Here is a 13783-nt window from a genome sequence, read left to right on the forward strand (position 1 = left end):
CGTAACACAGAAGATACCTTAACACCTGTATACCTTAATACTGGAGATACCTTAACACTTGTGTACCTTAGTACTGGAGATACCTTAACACCTGTATACCGTAACACAGAAGACACCCAACACCTGTGTACCGTAACACTTGTGTACCGTAATACAGGAGACACCTAACACCTGTGTACCTTAACACTTGTGTAACGAAACACAGGAGATACCTTAACACCTGTGTACCGTAACACAGGAGACACCTAACACCTGTGTACCTTAACACTTGTGTACCGTAACACAGGAGATACCTAACACCTGTGTACCTTAACACCTGTGCACCGTAACACAGGAGATACCTTAACACCTGTGTACCTTAACACAGGAGATACCTTAACACAGGAGATACCTTAACACAGGAGATACCTTAACACAGGAGATACCTTAACACTTGTGTACCGTAACACAGGAGATACCTAACACCTGTGTACCTTAACACTTGTGTACCGTAACACAGGAAACACCTTAACACCTGTATACCGTAACACAGAAGATACCTTAACACCTGTGTACCTTAATACTGGAGATACCTTAACACCTGTGTACCTTAATACTGGAGATACCTTAACACCTGTATACCGTAACACAGGAAATACCCTAACACATGTGTACCTTAACACCTGTGTACCGTAACACAGAAGATACCTTAACACCTGTGTACCGTAACACAGAAGATACCTTAACACCTGTATACCGTAACACAGAAGATACCTTAACACCTGTATACCTTAATACTGGAGATACCTTAACACTTGTGTACCTTAATACTGGAGATACCTTAACACCTGTATACCGTAACACAGAAGACACCCAACACCTGTGTACCGTAACACTTGTGTACCGTAATACAGGAGACACCTAACACCTGTGTACCTTAACACTTGTGTAACGTAACACAGGAGATACCTTAACACCTGTGTACATTAACACCTGTGTACCTTAACACCTGTGTACCGTAACACAGGAGATATCCTAATACCTGTGTAACTTAACACAGGAGATACCATGACACAGGAGATACCTTAACACAGGAGATACCTTAACACCTGTGTACCGTAAAACAGGGGATACCTTAACACCTGTGTACCGTAAAACAGGGGATACCTTAACACCTGTGTACCGTAATACAGGAGACACCTAACACCTCTGTATCTTAACACTTGTGTACCGTAACACAGGAGATATCTAACACCTGTGTACCTTAACACCTGTGTACCGTAACACAGGAGATACCGTAACACAGGAGATACCTTAACACCTGTGTACCTTAACACAGGCTATACCTTAACACCTGTATACCGTAACACAGAAGATACCTTAACACCTGTGTACCTTAGTACAGGAGATACATTAACACCTGTGTACCGTAACAAAGGAGGTCACTGAAGATCAGCCAGGAAGTCCTTTGTATACCGTAACACAGGAGATTGTACCTTAACACGGGAGGGATGTGTCTGTCTATACAGGCGGGTTTTAGTTCAGGTTTTCTTACTATATAAATATTTTACCAAAAGCGGGTTTTATTACCGGTGTATCTCAACATCGGTTACCTCTTAACACCGATTTTCTCTGACATGTGGTATGTATTGTATTATAACAAAGGATGTTTGTTGAGATTGTGACCTAAACTAGGCCTGGCCTAACTGTGTATGGCCGGTGTTGTCGATGAAGTAGGAGACGCCTACTCTCCCGGAGTACATGGTCTTATTCTCCTTGTACATTCTCATGAGTCTCCATGAAAATTAATATTTCTGCTTATGTTTAGCCCGCGTTATATTTAATTTGTCGGTATTCTCAGTTGTTTTGTAAATGGCAATGCATTTTCATGTTTTGCGGTTTTGGCGAGTCTATATGATTTGGCCCTGTTTTGGTATCTGCTACCTCTCACTACTATGCGATATGTGATTTCTAATCACCGTCCTGGTGTTATGGAGGCGTTAAGTATTTCACTGTATTTTGTTTACGTGTAAATGGTATCTTTACGCTTCGCTAACAGTATATTAAACCACTTTAAATTCCTCTGACCTCTCTATCGATACCAACATTAATTTAACATCGAAGGCTTTAGAGAAAGAAAGTTTAAATTGGTTATTTATGTTAAATGCAGCTTTACGGTCTAACAATCAAAAACCGCGACAGTTATATAAAAAGTTATATCATACATATGTGACTTTTCCTTCACTAGTCAAAGTTTCAACCTCATTTAAGCTTTAGACATGTTATATAAACTCTTAATTCTTAGTGAGATAACTTTAGAACTACACCACACAATGCCAAGGCAGGAGTGCCATTGTGATATTCAATACACTCTTTCAAAACAAGGTAAAACACCTTTACATCTTAAGTGTTGTCAAAATTGCAAGCATTTACGCGTGATGCATTCAAAACCTTCACGTGAAACCAATCTTAGCATAAAGTAAGAAATGGACGTTTTAACAACCTTCGTTTATTTCATAATCTAGATCCTGATATAAAATTCACTGAATATATCTCAACTGCTTAGGGAAATGTCTAATGCTAACACCGAGGATATATAACGGGACCATAATTTTACCATTTCAATATATAATGTAATACTTAATACTGCACGTCTGTTTCATATTCACAGCATGTTACAGAATATAAACACTTCCCGTGCTAGTTAGTCTGGTATCATGGTGGCTAGCTTGGGCTGATATGACCTACCTGTGTCGCGTCGTCTCTCGGAGACGAGACGAGTTTTCTTTCAGAGTCAGACATTTTCCCTTGCTGATGACCAGATTTTCGTCACGTGTCTACATTTCATCACAAACTCGCCTGATGAACCATATACTGATCCTAACCATCCACATGCATTTTCATTGCAGTCCTAGGGGGTCCTAGGTGTAGTACACAACCCCTAGTTACCGCGTGGTTCTATATGAAATCAACACTAGCTGTCTAAGTGAATAGCTCGGCGTGTTTGTAGATCAGCTTTGGTTACTTGGTGAATACACTACTCAATCGAAATGCCCCTAAACTTAATGTGTAAAGTATTGACAATATTTATCATTAGAGTCAATCGAAGACTTTATTTTTAAAGGGGGTGAAATAACCGGTTTTGTTCGATTACAATTTAACGCTTCAGTGTGAAGGGAAGTTTATTGATCAGCCCTTCAAACTGAAGGTCAAGTAGAGACGATGGGTTACAGTCGTCACGCACTCAGTGTATATCAGATGGGTAACGAAACATATATGCTATATCATAATGTTTCACGAAAAGGAGAGAAATCAGCAGTTAATCTAATGTAGTGTAAGTTTCATATGTTTACAATATTTATTTATATCACAGTAAAAAACTAACACGCTTAACAAGGTTTTCATTATTTATCTAGATTTAACCCGCTTTATAACTATCTATAAATACCTTTAGATTGGAGTCATTATAAACACAATCACAAAGGTGTCCAAATTTCACGCGAGTTAGTCTTCACAATACGGTATGTTATTAAATGTCATAAATAGGTCACAGTGTTAGTGTACGGGGATTCATAAACTATATTGATTCCAGTACGTGATAGACCACTAACTGATACAGAGTGCTAAAATTACAGATTTAATACAAAGACATTTCGATTTTTGAAATGCAATAGAAACGATTCCAACCAATCAGAACATGTAGACACATTTATAAACGATTAAAACGAACTATTTAACATTCATAATGTGCTTATGATCGCAAATCCGCTGATCAATGACATGGAAGTCAAAAATCAGTCATACATTTTGTAGCTGATAACATATTTTAATGATTACTTCACTTATGCAAGTAAAATGTATCATTTATGATCATATTCTTCGTCCCTACTCGGTACAACACTATGTATCTCTATTGTTTCAATCATAATATAATCCTATTGTTCGTCCCTACTCGGTACATCATGCTGTATTTTCAATTAAAAACACATATATCTGTTTTTACAAAATTGACTTCTGGGTTCACGAGATTAACCGTGCTATTGGACTCCCCTAGTGATGTTTAGTGTCACAGAGTTGACATGATCCTTATCCAAACTAAAGAGATATGATAACCACATATTTCGCACGTCCCATTCTATGCTTAAACCTATTCTGGTTTGAATTATACTACTAGAGTTCCATACCTTGAACACAGCCAAACCAAAGAACAAATCACTGATATATCGTCGTATCTAATGCCTCGCTATTTGTCACATGCTTTATAAATTAAAAGATTGAGTATGTAAATCACTACTCGTCATTATGGGTCTATTTCTTCCAACAAGATGTTTGATGGTTTATCACTACCCGACTGTATCACTGCCCTGTTGTATCATTGCCCGACTGTAACACTGCCCTGTTGTATCATTGCCGGACTGTATCATTGCCCGACTGTATCACTGCCCTGTTGTATCACTACCCGACTGTATCACTGCCCTGTTGTATCATTACCCGACTGTATCACTGCCCTGTTGTATCATTGCCCGACTGTATCACTGCCCTGTTGTATCACTACCCGACTGTATCACTGCCCTGTTGTATCATTACCCGACTGTATCACTGCCCTGTTGTATCATTGCCCGACTGTATCACTGCCCTGTTGTATCACTACCCAACTGTATCACTGTCCTGTTGTATCACTACCCGACTGTGTCACTGCCCTGTTGTATAATTGCCCGACTGTATCACTGCCCTGTTGTATCACTACCCGACTGTATCACTGCCCTGTTGTATCATTGCCCGACTGTATCACTGCCCTGTTGTATCACTACCCGACTGTATCTCTGCCCTGTTGTATCACTACCCGACTGTATCACTGCCCTGTTGTATCACTACCCGACTGTATCACTGCCCTGTTGTATCACTACCCGACTGTATCACTGCCCTGTTGTATCATTGCCCGACTGTATCACTGCCCTGTTGTATCACTGCCCGACTGTAACACTGCTCTGTTGTATCACTGCCCTGTTGTATCACTACCCGACTGTAACACTACCCGACTGTATCACTACCCGACTGTATCACTGCCAGACTGTATCATTGCCCAACTGGATCATTGCCCTGTTGTATCACTGCCCGACTGTATCACTGCCCTGTTGTATCATTGCCCGACTGTATCACTGCCCTGTTGTATCACTACCCGACTGTATCACTGCCCTGTTGTATCACTACCCGACTGTATCACTGCCCGACTGTATCATTGCCCGACTGTATCACTGCCCTGTTGTATCACTGCCCGACTGTATCACTGCCCTGTTGTATCACTGCCCGACTGTATCACTGCCCTGTTGTATCACTGCCCGACTGTATCACTGCCCTGTTGTATCATTGCCCGACTGTATCACTGCCCTGTTGTATCACTACCCGACTGTAACACTGCCCTGTTGTATCACTGCCCGACTGTATCACTGTCCTGTTGTATCACTACCTGACTGTATCACTGCCCTGTTGTATCACTGCCCTGTTGTATCACTGCCCGACTGTATCACTGCCCTGTTGTATCATTGCCCGACTGTATCACTGCCCTGTTGTATCATTGCCCGACTGTATCACTGCCCTGTTGTATCACTGCCCTGTTGTATCACTACCCGACTGTAACACTGCCCTGTTGTATCATTGCCCGACTGTATCACTGCCCTGTTGTATCACTACCCGACTGTATCACTGCCCTGTTGTATCACTGCCCGACTGTATCACTGCCCGACTGTATCACTGCCCTGTTGTATCATTACCCGACTGTATCACTGCCCTGTTGTATCATTGCCCGACTGTATCACTGCCCTGTTGTATCATTGCCCGACTGTAACACTGCCCTGTTGTATCACTACCCGACTGTATCACTGCCCTGTTGTATCACTGCCCTGTTGTATCATTGCCCGACTGTAACACTGCCCTGTTGTATCACTGCCCGACTGTATCACTGCCCTGTTGTATCACTGCCCTATTGTATCATTGCCCGACTGTAACACTGCCTTGTTGTATCACTACCCGACTGTAACACGGTCCTGTTGTATCACTGCCCTGTTGTATCACTGTCCTGTTGTATCATTTCCCGACTGTAACACTGCCCTGTTGTATCATTGCCCAACTGTATCACTGCCAATCAGGACACATGTTACAGTTAAGCAAAACTTTGAAGCGCTGTTGTAGATATATTCTACAGTTTGAATAGACATGAAATATTTGTTTCAGTTCTCGATCGATGTTTGCTTTACGACATTGGCTTCAACCATTGTGTAAATATCCCTGGTAGCTAAACATTGGAGATCATCAATGGTCTGAAATGCTTAATTAAGATACAGCAGTCTAGCCACATAGCCCTCTAAATGCAGTTCACAACTGATCATCCATGGTCAATGTCTTGCTCAGCTCCTTGGGGAGCATACAGCAGGACCTGCCATTTCGGCGGTAACAGCTTACACACGACATTTCTTACACTGCCCTACAACTTACTCATTGACAGCTCAGTCGACTGGAACACAACACAGTAAAGTATCTTGTTCAAGTATACAACACAGTGGCGGAACTCGAACTATCTGCCCTAAGGTCAAGTAGCCCTGCGTCCCACAACTAGACAACAGTGTCTCTTGTGTTAATATATATGACATGCCTTTACAAGCCGTCCTGTTTAGAATACTATCGTGATTACGGTCTTATATATTTGTCTATAATGTTCTAGAACATACACAAAGGGCAAGAATGGAGGATTAGTAAAGACGACTTCTGATAAAACATCTAACACAGGGATGCAGGGTAAACTATAATCCATGCTACTATTGGTATAAATCTAAGGTAGTGTGGGGTAAATGATTGGTAGAAAGGTACAGGTATCACTGATAAAATCATGGCTAACAGTGTTATCGCTAAGATCACAATAATACAATTACATACAGTATAAGCGAACAGAATCTTCCATTCATGTTGACCTAGATGCATTTTCGTTGGTTATCAATACATGTTGAGATGGACCATACATTTATTGGTGTTAATTATCATCTTTTAATACTTTAGTATTCTTCAGCATTCACATCATGATGTGCCTTAATCAAGATATACATGAAAGCAAACAATTCGCATACTCTCAACGCTTTATCGAAGTACGATTCGATCTTAATTAGGCGTTTCACACAAAAAAACTTTAAATGATATTACAGTTTATTCCTTTTCCGTAATGAGAGGGACATTATTTCCGACCATTTGTTGCAACCTTAACATATTTCTATACAAAAAGGGTGTGTAATTATACATCCAATCCCAATTGTTATACACTTGATATGTGGGCACATCATGAGCTCTGTCCTGTTATCTTGATGACAAAGTAGTTTGCAGTGTTAAAGGATCAAGTTAGTTCTACGTATGATGATTACAAATGAAAAGCAGAAATAAAGCTTATGATTCCTTCACCGAGTTATTATGCAATAGAACACGCCAAACAAGATATTAGTCAGTCTACATTAACCGGCACTAATAAACAGAATGATCTAAGGTTGCGTTTAAAACTAAACATGTTACTCACATCTGATGAACTTTCTTCGTCCTCTTCCCCATCTTCTTCCTCCTCCTCTTCGCCTTCCTCACCATGCTGTCCTCTCTTCTTTCTTTTTCGTCTTCTCCTCTTCCGCTTTTTCTTATGCTTAGTTTCGTCTTTACCGGGAATAAATCCGGAATCAACAGATTGTTTATCATCGTCCGTTTTTGTGCGCTGTTGTTCATCGACTACTTCCTGTTTAGAGTCATCTTCATCTGGTTTGTTGTCATCTTTATGACTTTTACCGTCATCTGACCCTTTGTCGCTTTCATCATCAGCGGATTCGACATCCTTTTGCTTCTTTCGACACTTAATGCAGCATATTAATAATACGATGATAGTAATGATAATCAATAAAGCAATGATACCGATGATCACATACAGATACGTCAGGTCTTCAGTCGTTGATGTGGTTGTTGCTGCAAATTAGAAATTAATGCGTCAATATCAAGAAACAATAAGAATGTTTGATTTCATAATAAAAAAACATCCAATCAGTGCTGAATGGTTATTAGATAGGTAAATATACTGTCTACATCTGATGGTTAACAGTTACAGTATTTGGAGGATGAAGTTTATAAATATACATCAAATATATATCGATATATGTTTTAGTGATTCGTTAAAACGTGCTGGTATTAAGGTCAATGGGTTGGTATGAAATAAACAAACGGAATACTCACTGCAGGCAGCTGAAATCATAAAAATAGTATTTGTAAGTTACCATCATCTACAGTACAATCGGTTCTGGAATCATATTACAAATTAGACTTTTGACAATTAATATATTCTTATGAACGTAAAATGTATGTTCAATTATTTTATTATTCTAATCAATGAGGTAATAAACGTTTTCATGTTATTGAAAAACTATAATTTCCAGCTTATAGATATATTTTACACACCAGTTTCCTGGAACACAGTGACGTATCCCCCAGTCGGTGAAGTGGTGGACACCTGGTTGGCCTCACACTCGGTTGGTTTAACACTAGTATAGGTATACACCCCAGATTCGGACACAACCTGACACAGGGTAATCAGTTTTCCATTAATACTCCTCTTACATAATAAATCTATAACTCTATACAGCTAAATACATATTAACACATTTGATTGAATTGTTAAACAGAACAGATTTTTAAAAATTACAAATGGATTGAAAAATGTTTTTTCTCTCAATTTGGTTAATAGTGATATCCCTGACTAAATTGCATTTTATTGGCCTTTGAAATTAAGACTTCAATAAAAGTCTGCTTTTATTTTCAATAATTAGAAAATAATATATCGCGGGGTTTTTTTCTTCGTTTAATAAAGTTCATGATCATAAGAAAATGATATGGTTTTGTGTTGTAATATTCAATGAGTTTTAAGTTAAGAGCTGGTGAGATATGTCTAAACAAACTATCTTGGGTTTATGTTTTGGAAAAACGAAAATCTATATCATTAGCTATGAGCAGATCACGAATGCATGCAGTCCCTCATAGGGTCAATATTTTCACGTGTGAACATATACTTGTACACGTCCGGGGTCAGTTATAGTCCTAGGTTCCCGTAACAAACTATCGGGTAAAGCACGTTACAGTTTTTCAGGTTAATACCTGTGTTCAACTTACAATATCAAGACTATTAACTTAAATGACTAATTATAACAAATAGTAAAAAGTAATATTAATTTCAGTTGCAATAATCTTAAGAAACGCACCAGGCAAGAGAAGGCGTAGTAGGAAGAACCATCGACGGTGGAGTCTTCATTGTACACCGTCACGTACGTATAACTCCCAATAGTGTTATGGTATACACAGTCAACGGTACCGTTCTCTGTACACGAATACATACATTGTATTCTTATTATTTTTGCTACATCTGCATGGACAACAGCTAATACAAATAATGCAGTATGACATAACATTATCAATGGTATTCAAGTAAAGACTAATTAAATATTATATAGTGATATACAATGTTGTGTCATTTCATCGGTTTATTGTGTTATATATATATATCTATACGGATCAATCGTTGAAAATTATATCAAATATACTATTTGAATTGATATAAGTGTCTTAAAAATGTATACGTAGCCTTAAATAACGCTTCACAAATGATAAAATTTCGTTTACGTCTATATATGTGTAATTTGAGTGTATCATCTACATAAGAGTATAGACTGTCTAATGAAATGATCAGAACTTATGGTCCTTTGTAAAAGGTGTTTCCGCACAGTTATCCATTGATGTCCAGCGTTACAGTATATAACTGATACTATGAGTACTAACGTGAGTAGATCGTGTTCTGGGTACATGCTGTCGTGTTGAAGACTAGCTGTTGTGTACTAGTACACACATCTACAGAGGTACTGTTACACGAAGTCCCGAGGTAAGTGAAGTAACCTTGTAACGAACTGGGACAGTCAGTCTTCCCTAGACTCTCCGACCCTTAAACGAAATATAGTCAGTTGTTACGTATGTGTACTAACAAACAGGGTCTGAGACGTTCCTGGTGTTCTGAGGCTAGCCAAACTATGCTTGATGGAACATATTATATTAAATTTTTATTTGTATTATTATTATAAATCAAAAATAAAACCAAGTCATTGTCCGGTCTTGTGCTAGAAATAAGATATCTTTTTAAGATACATCAACTGTCATTCATAAGTGATATCAAAAAACACAAGCAAAGCATTATGACCACTACCATACATTAATATAAATATAAGGACATCGATATAATATGGTACCGCGTTACCGTTTAAAACAATATTTACATATATTAATTAATTAGTTTAAGCCACATTCTAAATATTATTTATAATCTGAAAATATCTAAATACAGCTACGTCAATAAAGAATTGTTTATCATTGATTATAAAATGTTTAACTGAACATGCTGGTGATATATAATGTTTGATTCAGTAACTTACCGTTCAGGAGAGCAACGTGAACCCTTTCACCTGCGGTTGTGTACGCAGTGTCCGAGCAGACAGACGACGCAATCAAAGTTGCCCCCACCGCACGTAGAGTGACCCTTTCGATGACCGTTGTGGGCGTGGTTGTCACAGCGAACTCCTCTGTGAAATAACAAAAGGGAACAATATGATATTTTTTGGTTTTCGTTTATCGGTTTCTTTGAATATTAACAGACATTCATATCAAACAGGAATTTCATTCCATGATTACATTGTTTTAAGATATACAGTTTGTAAATTATACTGTGTTATATAAAACCATTGACCGTATTAGTCCAGCAACGTATGGTAAACTTATGTAGTGTTTACTAGTGAAAGGGAAAATATGAATGACAAATTTCTTTCTTTGCTTTGAACCCAACTACTGCTGTTGCGGACGAGAAAGTCACATTACATTTGTTACTTAATAGAATATTTACAGACATTGTAATTGTTTTAAAATTGAACAAATGGATACCATCATTAAATAGATTATGTTATTAAGTGTAAACAAATTATGTAGTAAAAAATGGTAAGCGTAAACAAATTATGTAATATAGCATTGAAAGTGTAAACAAAATATGTAATGTAGAATTGAAAGTGTCAACAAATTATGTAGTAAAAAAAATGGTAAGCGTAAACAAATTAAGTAATATAGAATTGGAAGTGTAAACAAATTATGTAGTATAGAATGGACAAAGTAAACAAATTATGCTATCAAATTGGAAGTGTAAACAAATTAAGTAATATATAATTGGAAGTGTAAACAAGTTATGTAATAAAGAATAGGAAGTGTAAACAAATAATGTAATATAGAATGGGAAGGGGTCCTGATTAAAACTGATATAACAAACAACATATATCAATCATAATTTACGCAACGTCCACAGAAAGCACACAACATCAGTATAACTCCTACATACAGCCCTTGGCTCTAACATAACTGGTACACAACATCAGTATAACTCCTACATACAGTCCTTGGCTCTAACATAACTGGTACACAACATCAGTATAACTCCTACATATAGTCCTTGGCCCTAACATAACTGGTACACAACATCAGTATAACTCGTACACACAGTCCTTGGCTCTAACATAACTGGTACACAACATCAGTATAACTCCTACATACAGTCCTTGGCCCTAACATAACTGGTACATAACATCAGTATAACTCCTACATATAGTCCTTGGCTCTAACATAACTGGTACACAACATCAGTATAACTCGTACATACAGTCCTTGGCTCTAACATAACTGGTACACAACATCAGTATAACTCCTACATACAGTCCTTGACTCTAACATAACTGGTACACAACATCAGTATAACTCCTACATACAGTCCTTGGCTCTAACATAACTGGTAAACAACATCAGTATAACTCCGACATACAGTCCTTGGCCCTAACATAACTGGTACACAACATCAGTATAACTCCTACATACAGTCCTTGGCTCTAACATAACTGGTACACAACATCAGTATAACTCCTACATACAGTCCTTGGCTCTAACATAACTGGTAAACAACATCAGTATAACTCCGACATACAGTCCTTGGCCCTAACATAACTGGTACACAACATCAGTATAACTCCTACATACAGTCCTTGGCCCTAACATAACTGGTACACAACATCAGTATAACTCCTACATACAGTCCTTGGCCCTAACATAACTGGTAAACAACATCAGTATAACTCCGACATACAGTCCTTGGCCCTAACATAACTGGTACACAACATCAGTATAACTCCTACATACAGTCCTTGGCTCTAACATAACTGGTAAACAACATCAGTATAACTCCTACATACAGTCCTTGGCTCTAACATAACTGGTAAACAACATCAGTATAACTCCTACATACAGTCCTTGGCCCTAACATAACTGGTACACAACATCAGTATAACTCCTACATACAGTCCTTGGCCCTAACATAACTGGTACACAACATCAGTATAACTCCTACATACAGTCCTTGGCTCTAACATAACTGGTAAACAACATCAGTATAACTCCTACACACAGTCCTTGGCTCTAACATAACTGGTACACAACATCAGTATAACTCCTACATACAGTCCTTGGCTCTAACATAACTGGTACACAACATCAGTATAACTCCTACATACAGTCCTTGGCTCTAACATAACTGGTACACAACATCAGTATAACTCCTACACACAGTCCTTGGCTCTAACATAACTGGTACACAACATCAGTATAACTCCTACATACAGTCCTTGGCTCTAACATAACTGGTACACAACATCAGTATAACTCGTACACACAGTCCTTGGCTCTAACATAACTGGTACACAACATCAGTATAACTCCTACATACAGTCCTCGGCTCTAACATAACTGGTACACAACATCAGTATAACTCCTACATACAGTCCTTGGCTCTAACATAACTGGTAAACAACATCAGTATAACTCCTACATACAGTCCTTGGCTCTAACATAACTGGTACACAACATCAGTATAACTCCTACACACAGTCCTTGGCTCTAACATAACTGGTACACAACATCAGTATAACTCCTACATACAGTCCTTGGCTCTAACATAACTGGTACACAACATCAGTATAACACCTACATATAGTCCTTGACTCTAACATAACTGGTACACAACATCAGTATAACACCTACATATAGTCCTTGGCTCTAACATAACTGGTACACAACATCAGTATAACTCCTACACACAGTTCTTGGCTCTAACATAACTGGTACATAACATCAGTATAACTCGTACACACAGTCCTTGGCCCTAACATAACTGGTACACAACATCAGTATAACTCGTACACACAGTCCTTGGCTCTAACATAACTGGTACATAACATCAGTATAACACCTACATATAGTCCTTGGCTCTAACATAACTGGTACACAACATCAGTATAACTCCTACATACAGTCCTTGGCCCTAACATAACTGGTACACAACATCAGTATAACACCTACATATAGTCCTTGGCTCTAACATAACTGGTACACAACATCAGTATAACTCCTACATACAGTCCTTGGCTCTAACATAACTGGTACACAACATCAGTATAACTCCTACATACAGTCCTTGGCGGCTCTAACATAACTGGTACACAACATCAGTATAACTCCTACATACAGTCCTTGGCTCTAACATAACTGGTACACAACATCAGTATAACTCCTACATACAGTCCTTGGCCCTAACATAACTGGTAAACAACATCAGTATAACTCCTACATACAGTCCTTGGCTCTAACATAACTGGTACATAACATC

At 38.3% G+C, this 13783-nt stretch overlaps 1 protein-coding gene across 1 annotated transcript in view; it reads right to left on the minus strand.

Annotated features, from left to right (window-relative positions):
- Positions 1-13783, minus strand: part of LOC117329959 — a 45302-nt gene that overhangs the window by 11852 nt on the left and 19667 nt on the right. The window contains exons 4-9 of the mRNA XM_033888191.1: positions 10467-10613; positions 9823-9981; positions 9249-9364; positions 8452-8569; positions 8230-8238; positions 7535-7965 (exon numbers count right to left, since the gene is read on the minus strand). Of these exons, the coding sequence (XP_033744082.1) occupies positions 7535-7965; positions 8230-8238; positions 8452-8569; positions 9249-9364; positions 9823-9981; positions 10467-10613 (980 nt within the window). The remainder of the gene's footprint in view (positions 1-7534; positions 7966-8229; positions 8239-8451; positions 8570-9248; positions 9365-9822; positions 9982-10466; positions 10614-13783) is intronic.

The sequence above is a fragment of the Pecten maximus genome, chromosome 6 (assembly GCF_902652985.1).
Source record: "Pecten maximus chromosome 6, xPecMax1.1, whole genome shotgun sequence".
Lineage (NCBI taxonomy): Eukaryota > Metazoa > Mollusca > Bivalvia > Pectinida > Pectinidae > Pecten > Pecten maximus.